This window comes from Opisthocomus hoazin, chromosome 8 (genome assembly GCF_030867145.1).
Source record: "Opisthocomus hoazin isolate bOpiHoa1 chromosome 8, bOpiHoa1.hap1, whole genome shotgun sequence".
Classification (NCBI taxonomy): domain Eukaryota; kingdom Metazoa; phylum Chordata; class Aves; order Opisthocomiformes; family Opisthocomidae; genus Opisthocomus; species Opisthocomus hoazin.
Genome location: NC_134421.1, coordinates 60,181,355 through 60,205,424, shown reverse-complemented (window position 1 = coordinate 60,205,424; position 24,070 = coordinate 60,181,355). Strand labels below are relative to the sequence as shown.

General features: G+C 40.1%; 1 protein-coding gene across 2 annotated transcripts in view; it reads right to left on the bottom strand.

Moving 5' to 3' along the window:
- Nucleotides 1-24,070, bottom strand: part of RELN (reelin) — a 300,342-nt gene that overhangs the window by 144,196 nt on the left and 132,076 nt on the right. For both annotated transcript variants that reach the window (XM_075429592.1, XM_075429593.1), the window contains exons 5-8: nt 22,820-22,852; nt 21,526-21,604; nt 13,504-13,600; nt 8,146-8,197 (exon numbers count right to left, since the gene is read on the bottom strand). In XM_075429592.1, coding sequence (XP_075285707.1) covers nt 8,146-8,197; nt 13,504-13,600; nt 21,526-21,604; nt 22,820-22,852 — 261 coding nt within the window. The remainder of the gene's footprint in view (nt 1-8,145; nt 8,198-13,503; nt 13,601-21,525; nt 21,605-22,819; nt 22,853-24,070) is intronic.

Here is a 24,070-nt window from a genome sequence, read left to right as displayed (position 1 = left end):
CTAAGTAATATCATCATCTGTAGTTCGAAAATGCATCAGGGCGAAAAAGAAGTATTGCCATCATCTACACAATCAATTAGATTTTATAATTTAATTCTGCAAGGCTCACACTAACAAAGTCAAATTGCCACTACAAAAATGAAGAAAAAAAACCTAAGCATAAAAAAAATTCATTTTTTTTACTAAAGGTGATAAACTCTATCTGTGCTTTGGCTTCAGCAAACACCACTGAGACCCGTAGCCCATGGATCTGCTGAATAAAACAGCTTTCATGTAGACCCTGGCGACGTTAGTAGTTCAGGAAGAGTAAAAGAGGCTGCTGGGTTAATGATTCACTAACTTGATGTCTTAGGGCAAGGCAGGGCATGACATGAAAACCCTTTTGGAACTGTTATGACAAAGATCTGCATTCAAATCAATGACCCTTACTCATATGCTAATCAAAAGCAATCAATAGCATATTTTAAATAATTTTCTGCATTACACTTAGAGAGGACTGTGAAATCAGACAGCATTAAAAATATACTGTAAATAAACTAAGCTACATGGAAATTCTTGGTATGTGCATTGCACATGCATCTCACCTCTTAAAAAAAAATGACAGGTTAAATATAAAGTCATCGCAGGTAATACAATTGCTCTTCAGTTAAGCACAGCTGATGGTCTGATGGATTTAAAAAGCTCAAGAAATTTGAAGTGAAGACAGTGATTACTCAAGCAGAAAATAAAGTTGCAAGAGTGGGAAGTGTGTAGAACAAGACTGGAGAAATGATTAGTTTTGTTGCTGGTTTTAGTGATTATATGATAAGATTGTCAATGAAATATTTATGCAAGTAAAAGCAGAAAGTTGAGCATTCATTTCTGTTTGGGGAAGATAGAAAATAGAGACAAAGGGCACACCACTGAAAGATCACCTGCATAATGTCTCTGCACCCTGAATTATTGGAGTTTTGTCCTTACCAAAAAGTCCTGAGTAGTTGAATACCAATAATAATATTTCTTTGATAATATTTTAACCATCTTAAAAATGATAGATACATACATTTAGTCTTGCTATTAGGTTCTATTAGAAAGATATTAATGGAGATTGATAAGCCGCAGGTAGGTATTGCTAGTGATTGTAATAAATTAGTTTTATCTGCATGGAATCCTTTAGGTTTCATCCCTGCTAAATATTGTAAGATAAATCATCAGTAAACTTGGTCATCCGATGGAGGTTTAGACAAAGTAAGCTGGAACAATGGAAGGGACAATAGCAACAGAAGGCAGAGAAGTGACTGGATGATGTGAAAGTAGCTACCCCAGAAGCAGCAGGAGTAAGAGGACATTGTTACTCTAAGGTCCTTGCTTCTGGTTCCAGACCAATCTGTAGATCACAACATGAGTGACCCATCTTTTAGACAAAACCTACTGCGATTTTCCTAAGAGGACAAACAGAGTCCAACTGGCAAAATCACGAAGTACTCTCCCAGTTTAATACCTACTACTAAAACCACACACTGAAAACTGCTTTTAGTGAAGACTGATGTGCTAGACATGTTTTGCTTCACGTCAAGACTGTTTTCTAGCAATACCAGGGACTACCATATGATCCATGCAGCAAAAATACCTCAGGAATTTTCAGTGTCAAGACTATTGGTTGTCCAGGACTGAAGATCACCTTTGCTCATGCATCCTGCTTCTTTGAGCCTTGCATGTTAACAGCAAATGATGTTCTAAGAGAGCAGCACCTGCTTTGCCAGCTTAGTAGTGTCATAGAATCATAGAATCATTCAGAATGGAAAAGACCTCTAAAATCATCAAGTCTAACCATCCACCCAACACCACCATGACTACTAAACCATGTCCCAAAGTGCCACAACTACACATTTTTTGAACACCTCCAGGGATGGAGACTCCACCACCTCCCTGGGCAGCCTATTCCAATGCCTGACCACTCTTTCAGTAAAGAAATTTTTCCTAATATCCAGTCTAAACCTCCTCTGATGCAACTTGAGGCCATTGCCTCTCGTCCTATAGCTAGTTACTTGGGAGAAGAGACCAACATCCACCTCGACACAAGCTCTGTTCAGGTAGCTGTAGAGAGCAATAAGGTCTCCCCTCAGCCTCCTCTTCTCCAGGCTGAACCACCACTATTCCCTCAGCCGCTCCTCACAAGACTTGTTCTCTAGACTCCTCACCAGCCTCGCTGCCCTCCTCTCGACACGCTCCAGCAACTCAATGTCCTTCTTGTACTGAGAGGCCCAAAACTGAACACAATACTCCAGGTGCGGCCTCACCAGTGCCGAGTACAGAGGCAAGATCACTTCCCTACTCCTGCTGGCCACACTATTGCTGATAGAAGCCAGGATGCCGTTGGCCTTCTTGGCCACCTGGGCACACTGCTGGCTCATGTTCAGCTGGCTGTTGACAAACACCCCAAGATACTTTTCCGCCGGGCAGCTTTCCAGTCACTCTTCCCCAAGCCTGTAGCGTTGCATGGGGTTTTTGTAATTGAAGTGCAGGACCCAGCACTTGGCCTTGTTGAAACTCATACAGTTGGGCTCGGCCCATTGATCCAGCCTGTCCAGATCCCTCTGCAGAGCCTTCCTACCCTTGAGCAGATCGACACTCCCGTCCAACTTGGTGTCATCTGCAAACTGACTGAGGGAGCACTCAATCCGCTCATCCAGATCATTGATAAAGATGTCAAACAAGACCAGACCCAAAACTGAGCCCTGGGGAACACCACTCATGACCGGCCGCTAGCTGGATTTAACTCCATTCACCACCACTCTCTGCGCTCAGCCATTCAGCCTGTTCTTTACCCAGCGAAGTGCACACCCATCCAAACTATCAGCAGCCAGTTTCTCCAGGAGGATGCTGTGGGGAACACCGCCAAAGGACTTACTAAAGTCCAGGTAGACAACAGCCACAGCCTTTCCCCCATCCACTAGGTGGGTCACCTGGTCATAGAAGGAGATCAGGTTGGTCAAGCAGGACCTGCCTTTCACGAACCCATACTGGCTGGGCCTGATCCCCTGGTTGTCCTGCACATGCCTGGTGAATGCACTCCGTAATCTTCCCTGGCACTGAGGTCAGTCTGACAGGCCTGTAGCTCCCAGGATCCTCCTTCCGGCCCTTCTTGTAGGTGGGTGTTACACTGGCGATCCTCCAGTCATCTGTGACCTCCCTTGTTAGCCAGGACTGCTGATAGATGATGGAGAGTGGCTTGGCCATCTGTTCCACCACCTCCCTCAGCTCTCTTGGGTGGATCCCATCCAGCCCCATAGACTTGTAAGTGTCCAGGTGGCATAGCAGGTCTTTAACTCCTTCCTCCTGTAAAATGGGAGGTTTATTCTTCTCTCCATCCCTATCTTCCAGCTCAGGGGGCTGAACACCCTGGGAATAACTGGTCTGACTATTAAAGACTGAGGCAAAGAATGCATTTAGTACCTCAGTGCCCACCAAAATTTTAGGGACAGGGCTCTATTATTTTGTTTGTTACAGGTAGAGTTATTCTGCTTCATAATGAGTTTCTCATAAGATGTTTCATTTGTCACAGTGAATGTACAGTCCAACTTTTTCAAGTATGCCATGGTTTTGTCACTTTAAATCTGACGTATAAAAACTGTGGCAAGTTCTGGACAACACGCAGCTGTCACAAACTGTCTGCACGTCCTTTTCTTCATACCAGGAATTCTGGCATGATCACCACTAAGCTACCATAAAGACATTTCAGAAGACTGCATTAAGCACAAAATAGATCAAAGATTACAGTTAACTTTTCTTGATATGATATGGGCATGGGCACTGATGGATTTCAAGCTTTACTCCACATTTCTTGATTTCTAAATAACATTTTACATACTTTCACAATTTCCTTATTACATTAGCTGTCTCATAAGTTCACTGCAGTCCTTTGTTGCATAATTAAATGATGCTTAGATAAAAGTAGTAATTCCATCACAGGATTCCAATGAATAAGAAAGCAAATCATCCCTGTCAAAATGTGCTGTTCCTGTGTACCAGACAGCAGTGCACAGAACAGACAACAGTGAGCTGCTGAGAGATTTCATTCTTAAGTTTTCATGCAAAGTATTTTTTTGCTTTAGTACTATATTAAGTGGCATCTTTTGCATTTCATTTCAAATTCTCTTTTGCATGAAACAAAAGCCAATGCTACACATATAAATTGACCATAACACAGCTAAAATCAATTAGGGAAAAAATGATTTATGATTAGAATAAAATTGAAAAAATTTTTAAATCATATATTTGCCCAGAAAGGTAGTTTGGGGGTTGACTGAAAGTGGGGGTTAATGAATGACCCAAAGTAAAATCTGTTGAATCTGGGAACCCAGCTTTCCCAGAAGTTGCTTATCGTGATTTTGTGGAAGGGGGAGTCCAAGCCCAAGCTTTTTCTCCAAATACAGCAAAAAAACTTTTGGACCTTTGGCTGGTTCTTTGTTTGCAAGACTGATGGCTTGATGTCTTTAATAAATGGAGCTGAAGTGCCATATGCTTGAAATGTTTGAAGATGTGTTCCCTCTCAGAAGATATTTTTTAACTTAAAAGAGAGCCTTTCCACCCAAAATCCATTTTGGTATAAAATTTACTATATAAAATACTGGGGGGTTTAGATTTCTTTTAGAAAATGAGGGGGAGGGAGAATTGCTAATGACAGAGGATCCTTATGATAATGGCATAAAAGTTGAAGGGAAAGCAATTTTAAAACAGGGTCCTGCCTGACAAACAATTTGTATTTATCCAGTACAAGATACTGTCAAAGTAATCCTGTGCTCAGAGGAGCGTTCAAGAATTCTACAGAACAAAGCTGAAGAGTGAGAGCTTTCCTTGTCAAGTTCTTCCCATTTTCAAATATTGTATAACAGCCAAAAATGATCTAGCAATACTAAAACATAGGGAGACAGCTATGGAACAGTTTTTAAAGGTAATATAATGATTTCCATTAACAGTTTTCATGTTGTGACATCACTGCTCTGAGGAGCACCTGCCCTGGAGGCCAGGATGACAGTACTCATCACAGTGCCTTCGGCTTCCCCTTGCTGTTTGATTCAGAGGCACTATGAAGGAAGGAAGGATGGAAGGAGCCTCCCAGTGCTGAACACCCCACACAGAGCATGCACAGCCCACACACAACAGCCACGGGAGCATATGCTTGAAGAGGATGCCCAACAAACAACAAGCGAGCAGAATGCTTGCACACCTCATGCCTTGGCATTGCTCCCTTAAAGCTTTTCCCCTTCTCCTTACAGGATTTCATGAGTCTCTTTCTTCCTGTGTTTAGCTCAGTCTCTAATGTCTCAGTACTATGAGTCACCTTCCATCATAGTGGCCTGTGCAAATGACAGATTGTGTTCATCCATGGAGAAGTCCAGGGATGTAGCTAAGGGGAAAAGACTGAGCTTTGGAATGAGAAACAGAAAATATTTCAGCTAATGAATCAGACTAACACTGTGTGGCAGCTGAGTCCGGAGGCTTTTGTGTAATATCCTGCAATCCCAGACTGTTGAATGAGATGTTCTGGCCTAGAGAGACCCCAAAGGCATTGCTTTAAATATCTCAATTAACAATCCCACTGAACATTAATGAAACTGCTAGACTTCGTCTTTCACATGTCAGGGTATGGTCTTGAAGAAATGTAGCCATGGATGATTCAGACATTTTAAGTAACTGAAATTTTCTGCACACTTGGGCAGAGAGTGTGTGAATGTAAACATCACCCCAGCCCTGGACCAAAAGGCAATGCCACCAGCTCTGGGTGGCTCCGAATGAACGCTGTGTGCCAAACAAGTTGCTCTCACTCAGAAAAGATACTGCACGTTAATGTAGTTCCGTGTGCTGAATAGACCTTGGTAATTATCTTGTCATCCTAATTAAGCCCTCATTTTAAGGGTGTCTTTTCAACCCCCTTGCCCTTTGAAGGGCAAGACTACCAAATAGGTGGCACGTGAAGGACACTGCACAGAATCTCAACTAATGAAAAATTCACTAGGGTATTAGCCTTCCTGACCACACGGTTTAAAAGGACCTGGAACTTCTGGTGAAATCAGCACCATTTTTTTGCTTAATTTCCCAGTCCTCATCTTCTTATATTCCTGCAAATACAAATTTCCATCTTATAATGAGCGGTGAGAGAAATCAAAGGGTATGCACTTTAACGTGGCCAAAGCTAGGTGGCGAATTTAATGTAAAGATATCCCCAAAAGATTACAGCTTAAGCTATTCTGCGGTCAATAGAAAGTGTTAAACATTCTTCAAAAAAAGGCAATTCCGTTGGATGAATCCCTAAATAGTGTTATGATTAAACCGGACATTTGGGAATAAACTGGAAACTGGCAAATGCCTCGTTTAGATTTATGATTCGAAAGCCAAGTACTGCTGAGCTCAGCAGCAGTCCCCCGGCTCACGCTGGCTTTTATCAGTTACAAAACCAATCTGCACTGCATTTCAAGCCTAACACAGGCACATGGGGAAATGTGATACATTTTGAACTTCAGGATGAAATTTGATTTTCTCAGACACGCATACACCCCTCTCCTGCTCCGCCGTATCTGGGATTTTACTGGTTCTGACTGGTACAGTTTAAGGTGTTCTCACCACACATTCATGACAATATTGTCATATAGGACACTTCCTACTCAGCCTGTTCTAACCTTTTTTTTTTATTTGACCTTCCCCAACTAATAGGAACAAAGGTTACTAGTGAAATGTTAAGTCTAATTTTGAAACTTCTGGGAGCCTGCACCCTTCCGCAGTTCATCTGCAGCAGACATCAGCCACTGAGCTGTGACCGCAAATGTTTATCTACCAACACCTTCAGGCTATATGGCTGCTAACCACTCTGGGTCACTGTGAGAATAATCCATAGAGGATTTCTGTAAATTATCCTGAAAAGCAAAATTCCTCCACCGTCACCAACTTGCAGCATTGTAGAAGTCACCTATCCTCGGGCACAGCCAAGGTGGGAGGGCTTCTGTGGGCGAGTGACACATCCTAGCAGATCAAACAAGCTTCTCTCCTTTCACTGTCTGAATGAAACTGCTGGGTAGCTCCAGGCTTGTTTTCATTGGAGGTGCCCAATATTTATGCAATTGTTCAATTTAGGATTGGATACATTTTGCCGGCTTTTTAAAAGCAATAATTCAAAATAAAAGGATAGATGCCAATCCTTAGAAGTATTAACATGGCAGTCAATTGCGGGTTGACAGGTGACGATGACCTCAAATAGTTAAATGGAAAACTTCAGGTAAAAACAAATTTAAATGACTTATTTCTGAGCCTTCTAGGATTTTTATTTCCAACCCATTAAAAAAACCAAGCTACCTCCCAAGCTACCTGATTGATAGCTTTTATTTCGAGCTGAGATTTCCAGAGTTTAATCACACCTCTGCTGAGATACTTTTGGAGAATTACTTTTTTAAAAATAGGAATATGATTCTGAAACATATATCCAGGGGTCCACAGAGGAAGCAGGTTACATTTCCTGCTTGCTTTTTACTTGAAATAATTGTATTACAAAAACATTTTTCCTTCATCTTTTGAACACTGCGATATGAGTTAAAAATTGTGTTCCAAATTTGCCCTCAGCCCAAGCCACAGCTTCTACCACAATTCATAGCCACAACTGCACAGTGAAAATGTGCAATAACCTACAGCAGGTATTCTAAACACAACATACAAACATGCTGTTGATAATATGAACTAAATAGCATTTAGTTCTGGTCTGCTCTACTTATTCTCTTTGTGCAGGTGTGTTACAAACAGCACTACCCAGCTGTAACTTGGAATATATCAACGGTTTAAATTGTTAGAAAAATTCATTTTTTAGAAACAGTAATCACACTTCAGAGAAAGAGCAGGAGATTAGAGTATTATCTGTGAGGTTATAAAAGAAGAGGGAATAAAACAAAACCCAAACATGAGTATGGCTCCCATCATCAGAGTATCTACTGGAGTTGCTCCTTTCCAAAGTTTAGATTAGGAGATGAATAAATGTGCTGCACTTTTTAAAGATTTTTTTTTAATCCCTCTTGTCGAGTGGAACATTGACCAGAAAGGTAAAGCTGAATTTGAGGGCCATTTTCGTTTGCAGCAATGACTTTTTACACTTTCTTGGGTGAAAGAGTGAGGTAAACTTACCAAGGGAAAATTGAAGGACAGATGCAGTAGTTGTGTTAAGGCCAGTGGTGGTCTACAGGAAGAAAAGCAAACAGAAGAGAGGTTGTGTTAGATGAGCAAACCAATGCATTCATCACTTGTTTTTCTTAGAAAGCATGGAATCTCTCTGGATACCTAGATCTCCAGCACATAAAACTATTAATCACCAGCACTTTCAGGTTGAGTGATAATGGACATTTCTGTTATGTTTTCAATTATTGATATCTCATCATATGTCAAAGCTGGAATGTTTTTCTTTTACTGTGTTAATGTCTTGAAACTGAGCACGTTTGTATGAAACACTGGTGTTTGACCAGTGTTCAGAAGACTGAAAAATTGAACCCTGTTGTCTATGGTCAGCTTAGTATAAATCTGTATATACAGAATGGTTTTCACTTACTTCTCCCAGGACAGAATAAGAATTTTAAATGTTCATAAATAAATAATAAAAATAACATTAAGTAAACTTAAAATAATAAAATGAAATATTAGAGGGAATAACAAAGTCTAAGTCTTCAACAGCAAATCAAACAAAACCGTAGTGATATTGCATAAATTTTGTAGTAGCATCTACACACTGTTCACATCCAAACAAGACCTAGAAAGAGGCATAAAACACTGAGCGCTCACTCCGTATTCAGCACACCACCCTCTTTTGATGCCTTTCTCCTTTCTTTCAATGCCTCCATATTTCAGTAGTTCAAACTAGGACTGTTTTCCTGCAAATGTTATAAGATAAAAAGAACTAGAGTGTTGTGAAGCACACTTATTTATTTTCATTTCATTTTGAATGTTGGACTTAACAATACTGGTACATAACAAGCAAAGCAGAAGCACTGCCTATAAACACTGCCTGATCTAGTTATTTTATCAGAGAGCTAAAAAATCATTGCAACTCTTTAGCAAGCAGAAAGACCAACTGGAGGGTCACCCCAAAAAGAGGAGACTCAAAGTTTGGTACATTCACTTTAGCAAAAGACCCAACAAAGTTATATTTTATCATTATAAGCAGATTTTAGCGGATATATTGAAGAAGGAAAAATGTACAAGCTGAAAGACAATGGAAACATTATATCAAAAGAGAAAAGGAAGAAAGGCATGACCTGGCCAGACAGTAAGTTTACACAATCGTGACAGAAGTCATCTGATTAGAAGAACAGGAACAGCAAACACCTCAAATAAATTAAGCTGATATTGTTGCCAGTGACGCCTGCAGCCTAGATTTCAAGACCTTGGAGTCGTCCTTCCATGTCAGACCCTACGTATCAATAATGCATGTCATTTCCCATGAGAGCAGTGACAGACTCTTCCATCAGAGGAGCTCCTTGCGATTGCATGAATGCACCACATCATAACATGGATATGCCACAGAGAAGTAAAACTAGTGAGCAAATTCAGCCCTAGAAGTAAGGTCCTGGGACTAGCACGCTTTGGCTACAGGAGCTCAGCTGGGAGTCTGCATGGAGGCAGCTCCAAGTAGAGCACCTGGAGGACTTCAGTGATCCTCCCACTTTGCTTGTATAAGTGAGTGATGCAGAGGAAACTGAATAATAGATAAGAATGAACAAAAGTGGTAATCAGAAAAATACAGCTAAACATTTGAGCTCGTGAACACTGAACTGTCATGTTCTAAAAAAGCCAGCACCCAAGTCAGTATTAGACTCAACAACTTGGAAGATGCTACATTGTTTCAAGCACCCACTAACTATGCCAGTATTACAAAGGCAAGTTTATCAGCATTTTGTAATGATGAACAGTACAATTTCTGCGTAGTTTCCCTGAGTCACGTGGTGAAAGCAAAGATTCTTCCATTACCAGGTATTCCTGCTCTTTTAAATTATTGACTATGCAGATAAAGATGAAAACTGATGAGAGAGATCTCTCTCATGTCTGAAGTCCCTTACTAGCCTGTGCAGATGTTTTTTGACTGTTCTTTAGGACTTCATTGACACAGAACAAATGTCTCTCAGTCGCTTGTATTGGCTTTTCTGTCTTTGAAGACTTTCAAAAGAATTTCTATTTCTTTGCAAATATGTCTGTAAAAGTATATGATTAACAAATTCTGGGTGATAGCTGCCTCCGTTCCCTTCCATGAACTAACATCAGCTTTTGTGTAGCTACATGTTAAATCAGCTCGAATAGTTGATTTCTGTTAAACTAATAGTCTTTTTCCTTTGCAAGTCAGTTTTAACCTGGATGAATTTTCTGCTGTGGTTTGTCATTCAGCCCACCAATTCTCATACAGATACCAGCTCTCTCTCCAGTGGGAGGGAACAGGCAATGGTGCAGAAGAGCAAAAGGGATTGGACTTCTTTCAGTGCTGGGGCATGCACCAAGTTGAGTTATTAGTGAAACGATGCTTTGAAAATAACGGATGGAGACCTGCATAAATTGGCATGAGTTTTTGGTGTGTTTTGTTTCTTTTCTACACACGTATTACATACAGAGGGGAGCTTCTTATAAATATTAAAGAACGGGATCGTCTTTGACACGCACTGAAGATTAGCTGATAAGAAGACTACATGTGCTTTAGGAGAGTGTGTGTAAATATGCAAAATTTACCAAAGTTATTAATGATCTGTGAACTAAGACAGATTCAGCAGGACAAATTCCCAAGGCTTCACATTAATCTCAAACAACAACTTTAAGAACTACCTGAAAATTTGGCACTATCTCTACACAACGTTTACTTAAAATACAGTTTTCTTCTCTTTGGAATATTCCTAACAGGTAATTTTAGTCTTTAAATAAAAACAGGGAAGCTGCATTTACACAACTCCTTTGAAAATACACTCACAAGCCTATTTAAGTCCGTTTTGTCAGGATTGATTCAGTATTAGGTATCACATTTATCATGTCAAATAATAAAGTGCCTTCTGACTTGAGTTATGAGAACCTGTTATATTAGTTTACATTCAATTAATTATGTTGTGCAATTCTCATTTGAATATCAGACCCTTTATCAATGTTCAGTGGCTCATATCACTAAGAAATTAAATATATCAGTTATCACAGAAGAGGCACTCACATAGACTTAAAACAGACTATGTTGTAAGTCGTTTCAGTAATGCTTTAGAGAAAAGCATTAGACATGCTAAAAGCTTCTTCCAAAGTTCTGCAAAGGACTACTAAATTCAGATGCTGCAGAGAGGTTGGTAGGGAGCCTTCAGCAGCTATTTTCCTTTGCTTGCAGCATCTCTGATGCTATACATCTTTCCAGGATTTTGCCAGTTGTAAATTCTCACCAATAGACATAGATGGTTGGCATTAGAAGCCTTATGCCTGCAGTAACAGGCGGCTGCTGGGAGTCAGGAGCAGAGAGGGAGGTGAAGGAAGCAAACCAGCAGCTCTCTCAGCTGTTGCTATAATATGTTTTGCAAATTCAACTCTTCGTGACCAAGTATTTTAAAGCAATAATGTGGCACTAGAAGCTATGAACAGGAACAGACATTTAAAGAGCCACTTCAAGCAGGGGCAGAATGGGACTCATATAGTAGAGATGATAGAATAAAAATGCATAATGATTGGAGGAATTAAGCGGGTTTTAAAATTTGTAACAGGAAGAGATATATTGCAAAATTGCTGAAACATGACTACAAATCAGAAACAAGTTGGTTCTAAGCAAACAGGGATTTAAACCTATGCCTGTACTCAAAATTATGTCACAGCTCTAGCATGAATACCATCCTGTGCTCATCCAAAATGTTAAGCCATTAGCATGTTCCTTCAGAAGGATTTGACTTTTCTGCAACACTGCCATAATATTTATAAACACTTTCATTATTAGGCTGCTAACTGTTTATAATCATGATGATTTTTTCACTGATTATTTATTCATACCACTTTGGCATTATAATAAATTTTTCCAAGTTCCTGATGCCATGATAGCGCTATTTTACCATGTGGTAACGCAAGAAATACAGCCCAACACTCTATTTTGAAGCCAATTCATGATTACTAAGGATAGTCTAAATTACATATCAGCAGGGAGAAGACAGCTAATTAATGACATTTCAAAACCCTCATAGCTGGGGAGCCTAGGTTTGCTAAATGTCATAAACAGATTGTTTTTCAAGCAGTGTTACCTATGCTCAATACTACAACTAAAAATGAGTTTAAAAATTGGGAAAAATATCCCGGTGGTGTGTCTTAATTTTTGAACAGGACGTAAAACAATGCATCTCTTCTCAAGGCAGTTAATGAAGCATAGTACGTTCAAATAGGATTCAAAGTAGCAGAGAGGCAATTCAGCATCCCTGTCAGGATTCCCCGGCTGGAGCTGGCTGTGATGGAAATGACTGAAATTCTGCTTTATCCGTAAAACCTCTGAATTAGTTTTACATGTTTATGACTTTCACTCACCACACCAGCAATATCTACACTGCATTTGTGGAATTTTGGTCTCTGTTAAGGATGTAAAATCAACCCTGTTAAAAGAAATGTCAGTGTCTGAAATGAAGAGCAGATGCCTGGCCAAAACCACTTCTGTTTTATGGCCGTCTTCCACGTATGCTCTTCAAATAACTCTAACCACCCTCTCCCTCCACTCTGAAGACTGTTGAAAACATGAAGATTAAGTCTGAATTACACAGGCTTTGTGTTGGTCTTTTAGTTTTTCAGTTCTTTCCAAAACTTCCATTTTATGTATATCATTGCAGCTAGCTGCCCAGCATCAGCAAGTGGGCATTGGTTATACATCTTTCAATTCATTCTCCACACCCAGATGATTCCAAGTTAATGCAAATTGCACCATGTTGTTTCTTACAGCAATTTTATGACCAAACTGCTCCCCAGTGAAATTAACTCTGTCACCTTCATCATGACTCAATCTGTTACATGCACTTTCCTGAGACTGGCAAGTGCTTGCCCCAGGCTGCATTTAAGTCTGTAGGATGCACTATTCACAAATGATGTTTTACAACCAAATTAACATTTGTCAACAGCAACAAGAAAAAATGAAACACATCAGATAGAATAAGAGAAGAAAAATGAACCTTGTCTCTATTTCATTGTTAGAAACAAAAAGAGAATGATGCCACTTTTACAACACTGTTCTATTTCCTTGCCTTTCCAGTCTTTTATGGATATTTTAAATAATTTGGATGCACGCTGGATCAAGAGACTTTCCCTTGAAAACTACTGGAATAACCTTTGGTTAGCATCTATAGTTTAAAGCGGTGGGATGTTCCTGGGGTGCTCCTCCATGGCCCTATGGCCTTGCTTAAGAGGCTTTCCACTGAACACCAAACTTCCAAAGCACACCGACATCTCTGCAGCCGATGCAGCCTCGATTCACAGCCTGCAGTCTCAGTCCCGGCAGATGAGCCAGCCTTCACTTACCAGTTCTCTGGGACCATATGGCTCACAGAAAGTGACGGCATTGCCATGCATTATCACACCGCACTGCTCCCCAACCTCGCAGTTACTGCATTCAGACCTGTAGGAAGAACACACCATGTTCAAAGTGGAAATCAGAAACTGTACATTTGAGACCGCATCGGGCTTGTAACCTGTAAAAGAAGACCTTTATAGCTTGGCTCTCAGACAAATTGGATTGTTTTTTTATCATGGTGCTGAATGTTAAGCAACTGCACGTATGCTGCCTCTCGAGAAAGCTCCTTGCAAATAAGTACTTGCTCTCTGCACACTGTCCCCCCTCCCATAAGGAGTGTCCTTGCTCACGGTCTGCAAACATCATGCCATGGGAAACCAAGCTGGACCCTTACATATATAATTTACCCTTTACTCTTTATCCAAAATCATTACTGCACGTTTGCTATACCACATGTAAACCCACCGCCGCAGAGTTACCATACAGAATAGCTCAGGGGAAGGGGGTAGGATCAGCCCCCCTCCAGCCTGCGGGGTTATTTACCCTGAAGGGCAGACTCCAGGCCACAGACCCTACCCAAAACAGGGAGCCAAGAGGCTCCTACAGCCCAGCTACTGTAATGCAGCTCTTGCTGCTGCTTTCTATTCATACTTGTCGTATCCCATATTCCTTGTAAGAGAGTTGCCACTCTGTTCATCTTTTAGGGGAAAAAGTATGAAGAAAATCCCAGAGAGGCTGGTAAGTGCTGCTAAGCCAAGTAATCGCGCCTCTCCTAATATTCCTTAATATAATATGAGGGACTTTGTAGGCAGCCTGGCTGTGGAGCAGAGGTAAAGGGACCTCTCCCTCACCTTTGAGGATCAGGGCATCAGCTCTTGGTATGAGAGAGTTTTCAAAAAAATCTCAGAGAAGCTGCCAGCCCCTGACAACCTGTCTCCGACAGCACTGACCAACACTGCCTTCAGGCATCGAAAGCTCAGCTGTAACTGAGCCTGCAGGCTCACATTTTCTCCTAGAGCACCTCCATTGTAAGCAAGGGTGAACTCACTCCAAATCTTTTTATTTATTGTTGATTTTTTGTTTGTACTTTGACAACTGATATTTTTAGAGTTTTAAGTGCAACGGACTCACATAAGGGGTGTTCAGGCAGTTTTTTCTTTGGCTTCTTTCACAGAGTGCTTCAGACTTGGCCACCCTTTCTGACGCATAATGCTGCCAAAATACACGTTCACGTATATACAGCCCAGATGTAGTTTAGTAGCTTGGAAAGGTTTGGTTTTCTTCTGGCTTCTCATTCTCTGGCTGATTTCTGGATGGCAGATCTTACAGGAAATCAGATGGAAGGGAAGAAACTCCAAGGAGATAAGGACTTGCTGTCAACATACGTGACAGAGATTTCAATGACCATAGTCCATTCTTACACAAGTTTCCTTGGGTTTTTTTCACGTCTTTTCATAATTTATACTGCTTGTTTGTCTTTTCATTAATAAGTGTTTTTTTATACCTCTGCAATCTTTTCTGTAAACTGCTCGGAGTAGGATTTTACTATTCCTGAGTATCTGAAAACCATCAGCCCACCATGATCCTGGACAGGACAAATGAAATCTCCAGCTGCATTTCTAGGAAGAGGCTGGTAGCATTGCCAGCTACCCCATGGGGACGGGGCATCTTTTCCCTGCAGGGGCCATGTACCCAAAAGATCTGATGGGCTGCTGCGAACCCAGGTAGCAATTAAAAATAATGTTTAAATGTGTTTTTAAAGTACATGTTTAACTAAGTGGAGCTACCGCCTGTTCCACTCCTGCATCAGGCTGGGGCTCCTCACCACTCCCCTGGCTCCTGGGAGACCTTCCCAGGGCAGCAAAGTATGGGTAACTTTTGGCAGAATGGGTTAACTCTGGGCAGCATACAATACCCTGCACAATACCCTGCAGATCTGTGAGTGCTAAGCTGTTCTGAGTGATAGATATTAGGTTTTTGGATGCATAGATGTGGTGAATAATTGATTAGATTTGTTATTTTAAGTCTCTTCAGTTGGTCCTGGGTGAATTCAGCACAGGACTGGCTTTCTTATGCCCAAGTCCATTACAAAAGTCAAAGATGAATGCCTCTTTTCCACTTTCCAAATCTCTCCCTTATTCTGAGATTTTATTAAAGATCAGTTATAGCTCCACTTCACAAAACGAAGTCAGATGTAAAAAATCCTTGAGTTTTTTTCCTGTATGAGCATGTCAATAAAATCATTGAGCAATTCACATTGATAGCATTTAGTATTTTAGATTTAAGAAGCAAAATTAAATCCTTTAATAAAGTAATGTAGTTCCTATCAACTTCAATGAGTTAATATGAGTCAATAATTTTATTTCTCAACATAGGACAAGAAGAGAGCATGTGAGTGAACCAAAGTGTACTTTAAGAAAAAGAACAGAATCAGAGTTCATGGAATACTTGTTTTGTCACTATCTAAACTTCACTTGATCCCTAAACTCTGACAGCTGAAGAGCACAGGAACAGGAACTAGAAGAATACCTGGAATGCTGTAGGGTTCTGGCTGTTTATAAGCTTTATTTTCACTATCTGCCCCTACACTGGGGGGTTTTATGATGAGGCATCACCCTGAATCACTGATATGTGCAGGGAGAGGCAGACCGGGCAGGAAAACTTTGCCTATGAATACTATGTTGGGACCACTTACGCAATTCTAAAAGGGCAGGATACATAATCCAAGGCATATTTTAATTTTGTAATTCTCTTATTTCAATGAATACAAAGTGATTCAGCTTTTGATCTATTCGACTTCTGTAATGTGGTCTACGAAATACTGTCTGGAAATCCAGAAACATTGTCCTTCTAATATGGCTGTTTTATCATCACTCATCTTTTCCAGGATGACTTCTCTCATAAGAAATCAGATGCCTGTTGGTAATCCTGATTCAAACCTTTGTGCTGTCTTTGAAATGTATTACTTCTGACAATAAATTGGTCAGTAGCTTGACAGGAATGCATGAAGAGTAAGATAATTCATCTGCTGTTCCTCAGATCATCGCCATTGTATTACGTGCTCAGAAGTGATCCAGTTTGCTCCTCTCCTGGTGCAGACAGGAAGGTTAATTTCTTTCCCATTTATACAAACAGGAGACAGTATTAATTGTCCTGGCTGGGTGCAGCTTTTCATGTTATCTTTCTCACCTGCCTAGTCTAAAATCTTAGCAGGTTAAAATCACTTCAGCATTCTCTTCAGAGCTGGTACTCACTGCCACTGTTGACATGTGTCATACTCATCTATATGTCTTCTCTGCAGACCTGCCATCGCTCTCCTCTCTGGCTTAGAGTCCCACCTCTCTCTGCTATTGTTCTTCACTTTGCTGAAGGGGAAACATCTGCTCTTTCCTCATCCCTATTTGTCATCTCGTTTCCCTCTATAATACCTGAGTTTGTGGATGTTATAGTGACTGATGTATTTTGTGATGTCTGGACTACAAAGAAGGTAAACAGCTCAAGCTGCCAAGAGATTTTTAAGCATAAATCTTTCTGAAGTTTAATCCAGCAGTTTTAGTGCAATTTGGAAACCACTTTAGGACTGCTCTCTCCTGTCACAAAGCTTTCCTCCACCTCTTTGCCACTGAAAACATCACTGTACCTTTCACCACATGAAGAAGTGATGGAGCCTGCTTCTTATTGGTTGATTTTAAATGCTCAGATTTTCTTCATGTCATCTTTGAAAAGTATGTCTTCTATAAGTGATTGCTGTTTGGAGTTCTGATAGGCTTTGAGATGAAACATGGCATCAAGCTGGGAAGGCGATTTTAGCCAGCAACAAGATCCTGTACATTCTTTTTCAAATGTACTGAATCTCCTGTTGCCCTACTGTTAAAACTCTTTTATACAGAAACATACATTAGTGCCAGCACATCTTCTTTATTAATGTATGCATCTTCTTTTTCCCCTCTTTTTTCTCAATACTAAATCATTTATCATAAGATTAGACAATGTTATTTTCTAGATTTGTTCTTCTTTGGCCTGTTTCATTTCGTACATAGCACCTTTTTCATACTCTCCTCTGCAATTTTATGAGGTTACACAGAGGTGAGATGGTCACAGAAATAGGTGCTCAATGACCTCAACAGCCTTCCAGATACCACCCATAGACCTCTTCTCATTCAGCCATTCCCTGAGCTCTCCTTGGCAAGTAGTACATGGTGAAGATTCACTTTCCCTGCACAGCAAAACAATTACTTTCATGGTTTCTGAGCTTTCTGAACTAACACAATCCCGCCAGTTTTCAGGAAGTCTTATGGACCACCAGTCACCTATACTATTAGAATTCTCATTGAAAAATGCACTAAACACTACTGTCTAATTGGTTCCCTAAGTCAGCTGTGAACTGCTTAGCATGGCCATTGGTGCTACAATTACCATGGACTGGGAGTCACCTACCTTAACTCCCACAGCTAAAACATGTTAGACAGAAAATACATTGGACATTTATGAATGTATGAAGCATATTTGTTTCACAAGCCAAAGACATCTTTGTAAAGTTGGTGGCAAATGAGACCCAAGAAATGAGGAAATCTTTGCTTAAGTAAGCAGGCTTGTGCCTATGGATTAGGGACTTTAGAAATAATCTTATTCTGACAGGATTGCATGCTGGAAGAAAAGAATATAATAATTAGTTATGCACACCACACAAGAAAATGCCCATGGTGGTTGAGTCCCAAGAAAATGAGAAGGATGAGACATGCTCCCACTCCTGCATTCCCAGCACAGAAATCCTCCTTGCTTCCTTCCGCTTATGTGTTGTCTCCTGCTGCCTCCTCCTCCTCTCCTTGTCCTTTCCCACTTCACCGATTTCTCCTGTTTCTTCCAATCACCAAACTGTGATTTAGGTCAGGAACCTATTCCCAGATGCTCCGATTTTTCTCTTTAAAAAGAGCCCCATCCCAACTTGCCCTTTCTCCTCCCCTTGCAGTTTCAGAAACACTCATACCCACTCCTTCCCTGCTCCTGAGCTTCCAAAGAAGCAGATGGCTGCTGGGAGGGATGTGTCTTTTAATGCATTTGAAAGAGCAGAAATCCATAAAAACCAGGCAGTCGCTCTCGAAATCATACAGTGCCCTTGTGCAAAATAGTTATTTGATGTGAGGCCTCTCCTAGCGATGGAGTGACACACCGGCTCTGCTGGGACTCATAAAATTAGACACACACAGAAGCTATAAAATGCTTTGCTTGTGCACTTGGACTGTACGCCTCTGCCGGAGCTGCACATGCCAGAAAGGGGATCAGGAGGAGTGGGGCAATATTAATCACATCCAAGCCAGTGTTAGGTAGGATTTGGGAAGAAAAGATTGTAGGAAAATACAAACACTTCTCTTTTCATCTTTACACAAATAATGGTTTCAGAAATTATTAGAGTGGCTTAGCTGAACTGGCCCCTAGTGACACGGCACTGCTGGAATATCAGTGCAAGCAAGGCAGCTGCTACCGCACACCCCGAGCACAGCAGACCGGGAACTGAGCAGGGCTGGAAATACTGCTCTAGCAGTTACCGCAATTGTTTGTGGTAAAGATGGGATTTTAGCAGCTGCCAGGGGAAAAAAAGCAATTTTAGGGTGGATGGCATAAACTGTTAATAATGCCTGATTGAACTCCCACGAGACAATCAAATGAGAATGAGCTTTCTGCCACGAAGCGGGTTTTCACTGGAGGCAGAGCTACTGTAGAAATCCTTTATGCAGAAAAGCTCATGACACCTCATTATGGTTTTCTTTTATTTGTACATCTTCTGTTTAGAATTGCTGAAAATGTTGGCTTTCTGGTCTTATTACAGGAAAATCTATCTCTGGATTGCAGTGAGTTTTGGACCTCTTTCTCCCAGCACACATCTCTCTGCACTGCCCCACCAACCAAGGTGCATCAAGGTTTTTCCAGGGTGACCAAAACCAAATCTTGGGGACAAAAGGAGGAGGAGACTGGGGGCTTTTTTAGTCTGAAATTTCTCTGTGGAGACTTCTATAAAGCAAGAATGAATTTAACGATAAGAGAGCAATAGATAAATAAATTACAGAAGCTCCCAACAGGCAGGCCCTCTGTGAGTTATGAGACATCTGCAGGGAAATAATGCCTCCTCTCATTTCTTTCCACTCAAGTCCATTTAACACACTGCTGCTAAAGCTATCTACCTTGGCAGCTATTCTGTAACCCATTAAGAGTCCTTGATCTATTCATTCCCATAAAGAAAGAGTATTTTTTACATTATAGTATTCCAGGTCCTTAATGCATCTGTCCAGAAAAACATTTAAAGACATCACACAAAAAGAACAAAAGGAAGAAAAATAGTAGGCACACATTAAAAAGTATTATAATAAGTGTGTGCAAAAGGAAAATATCCATAAAATTCCAGAAACCACAATCTTTTTACATACTTAGCCTGCTCTAGGTGACCCTGCTTCGGCAGGGGGGTTGGACTAGATGACCCACAGAGGTCCCTTCCAACCCGAAACATTCTGTGATTCTGTGAAGATGGTGAAACTGTGAAAGACCTGCACAGATGGAAAACTGTGACAGGCCTTAATAAAAAGGAAAATGAAGTCTAATTTCACAGAACATATGTATTCTTAACTAACAAATGCAGGTAACTGCTAAAATGCCCATCAAGAATGTGTCTGAAAAAGATAAACTAAGCCATTAAAATATTTCTGTGTCTTGTATAAATCAAATAAATAAAATTAGTTATATTTATGAAATAGGATTGGAAGGGATAGAAAACTCAGTAACAACCTCATGTGAAAAAAGGGGACTCCAAACTTCAAAACTTTGTGTTAAGACCAACAGATGGGTTTATCCGGTTGTAGTATGACCAGTTGAAATATTCACTATATAAAACAGAATTGGTTTTGTAGTAGAAGAGACCTATAACTTCCTCTTTTGTGATGTACATAGATACATCATATGAACTGGTACTTCATCACTGTGATAACTCTGGTGGTAAAATCATTAACACTGAAGACTGAGAGGTCTGGCTATGAGTTATCTTTGCTGAAAGAACATTCCTTTTGACTAGAAGCTAACAGTCTGCAATTGTTTCCAACTCCCCACTTCTGAGCTAAGGCAACACTGGGTGTGCCCCTCCTGTAGGCTCCGCCAACTGCTGTCCTCCATGTCGTCCTGTCATTTACTATTGGAGCCCTTAGAACTGTGGCAGTGACTTAAGGAGTCCATCCCTCCCAGGGGTAGATACTTGGCTTTATGAACATTGAAATGATTGGTTTTCCTCACCTCTTTCCTTGTTTTCTGAAACAGTGTGTGGGTTGGGTCTCTGCAATCATTTGGCAGAGAATGAGGGAGCAGAGGGGCAGATGCTGTCCAAGTGCTCTCTCACTATGATCAGAGCTAATACAGCTCTGACTCTAAAAAACTAAAACTAAAGTAAAAACTAAAACTCTAAAAGAATTTGTCTTCCACAAAAAAAAAAAAAACAAAACCAACCTTAAAAATTTTCAGCAGCTGAAAATTAGATGGAGGTATTTAATTCCTGTTATTTTTTCTTTTGAATGATTTGGAAACATTTGATTTCAGTTTAGAAGGCATTTTTGCTATATTTATCTTCACCGGCAATATGTACTACACAAACACAAATTAAAAAAAAATTTATAAAACCAAAATTTAATTCTTGAAATTCATCATCTTTTCCATGAAATGATGGTGATTTCAAGAAATCAAAATCTTCATACAAACACTTTCACTGAACTCAGCTCTACTGCTGCTTTCTATTTTGAGATTAATTCAAACTATGAAGTCAGTGAGAATTTGTCACTCACTTCAATGGGCTTAGAATTTCTCAGTCACTAATTAATAAATTAATTAATAAACTAATATATTTAGGTCCCAATGGAGCAAAGACACAGATAAGCTTACACCAATGTGAGCTGAGGTATCTAGGAACTAATGTAATAGAAATACTTCACTATAATAACAAAAAGGTTTTGATTTGCTCAAGCACCTATAAAGGAAAGCAGAAGTCTGAAACTCACCACATGGTAGGATTCAGCTCTTGCTGATGGTAAGAGTCAAAGTCATCTCGTAGGATAATGCTGTCACTGTGCATTTCAGCTACAAAGAAAAAAAACACTATGTGAAAAAAAATCCAGTGCAATCATCCAGTGCTTTCTAAGTGTCGCCTTACCTAGAGCTAAAGTAATACACTACAAAATGAGGAAATCAGCTTTTAAAGTATGCTAGTTACAAAAGCAGGGTTTTCTCAGTTATGGGTTTTTTGCTTCCTCTGGATCAAAGTACCAGATGAAATTAAGAAGTCTCCCAAGCTATCACCAAAGTGTGGTGGCTGTGAAAAGATGCAGTCATCAAATACATACTAAATGCATTAAGAACTTTTGTTCCAAATTGTTGGTTGTTCTGAATGTTCAGCAAAAAATCCTTCTAAATCCAGATTTTGGAAACACTGGCACAAGGAGGGATGAGATGTCCTAATGACTGTACTACACTTCTGATAGCCAGGGGGTTCATTCTGGTAACTCATAAGCAAAAATCCATGAGCTCATCGGAATTTCTCTGCTGCTATCAGTGGAGCTGGCAGTAAAGGTCAATCCATGTAAGGAATGTAAACTGTGAGATATGTTACGCAAATGTTTGTAACCATTCATCTGCAAGCTTTGTACTCCATCTTTCCCCCTAGATTTGTGGTATCATTCATGTATGATCACCAAAAAAACCACAAATCCCAAAATTTTGGCAGCTGTATTTGTATTAGACAGACCTTTCTTTACAAATACTTCATTACACAAATTAAGTACCTGTTACCTGCTATTCAAACTGAGCAAGGATGCTAGAATCCATCCTGGACTAATCAAATTGCAGCACATGGGTTGGTGGGTGCAGGGCTGGAGTGCTGCTGCCTGCTCCGTGCCCTGCTTGGAGAACAGGAGAAGCAGCACTCTACTCCTGGGCTCACCTTGGAGGTTGATTGGGACAAAACCTTCTCCCTGTGACCCCCCACTGGTGTGACAGTGCAGTCCCACACTGGGGGTTATGGGTCCTCATGCAAACAGATGCTTTAAGACATAGCTACGAAGAAAAGCTCTGTAGCATGATATACTTGCGCTGCAAGGGCTCAAAGGCAGTAAATAAAGAGCAATAAAAATCACAATGAAAAAACAACTAATCATAATTAGACATAATTCAATTCATTTTATACGAGTCTCATTTTTATTTGAATTCCCCAGAGCTAGTTTCATATGACCTTACAGATTATTCATTATAATAAAGTTAGCAAGTATGTTTTAGTAGTAAGAATGACAAATCACCTACCTAGGTGAGGATGTAAGGGAGCTTCTGTCGGGGCTGTGGAGAACAAAGACACACAATGCATGAATATATTCTATGATCAGGGTTTAATTGCAGCATTAAAAATCAATTCAGCATAAAACAAATTGTACCTGTACATGTTCTCTTAAGTCAACTATCCCGACAGTTTAATCATAGAAAATGTGATACACATTGAAAGTTATAAAAATGTAATAGGAAAGAAAAAATAAATATTCTCTAATTAAAATAAGCATCAATAATAAATGAAGGACAGAAATGGCTGTACAGCAAGATAAGAAAGATCACTTCTAGTCTAAGATTATGAGATATTATTAGAAATAATTTGAATTAATATTCAGTAATTCAGTGATTGACTAAGAGAGTGGAAATTAGGCTGAACAAAAGAAATAGTCTAGAGGCATCTAAAATGCCACACTTTGACCTTTTATACTGCACTGGACAATATTTTACTGGGTATATTTTTGGGAGGGAAATCCTGGTATTTCTAGGGCAACAAGTAACAGATTGACTGTGCAAATCACTGAATCAAACACTTATTTTAAAGCATGATTTTACATGTATTGCTGAATGAATTCACTAGTAGGTCTTTGTCCTCCAAGTAACAGTAGAATATCGTAATGACATGCTGAATGGTGGGCATGTGTATGAAACAACACAACATTAGTAAGCAGTCTTCTCCTAACACTTTGCAACAGGAGTCTGGGTGCAACATTACACAAATGAAAACATAATGTATCTGGAAAGGCACAGCTACATAACAATTATGGGGAAGTCTAGAAGGTGTGCTAGATAGTCCATGGTAGATACTACATCCATAACCTTGCCCTATCTTAAATCCAAAGTTCTACTGGAGACAAGGAGGGTGCATATAAGCAAGCTCCTGGGGAGCAGCTACCTCTTTTGCCTCTCAATACCTTGCCCATGCAGGTATATTTCTAGCTTTATCTTGTACTTCGGTAAACAGAATACCAACAAAAGAGAATTTCTGAAGCCAGGATTCTTATGATGGTTCTATGTTTCTTGTTGGGCACTGACCTAAATTGTATCAATACTCCTGATTTCTTCAGCATATTTGCAAAAAAATTACTGAAGTACTGCAATTTCTGTCATAACATCTGACAAATTAAAAATAGAATAAAAATAAACATAAAAATGAATGCAGCAATCTGTGTAGAGCCATCACACATAGTCATCTGAATAGAAAGTCCAACACAAATCTCAAGCATTTTGTTT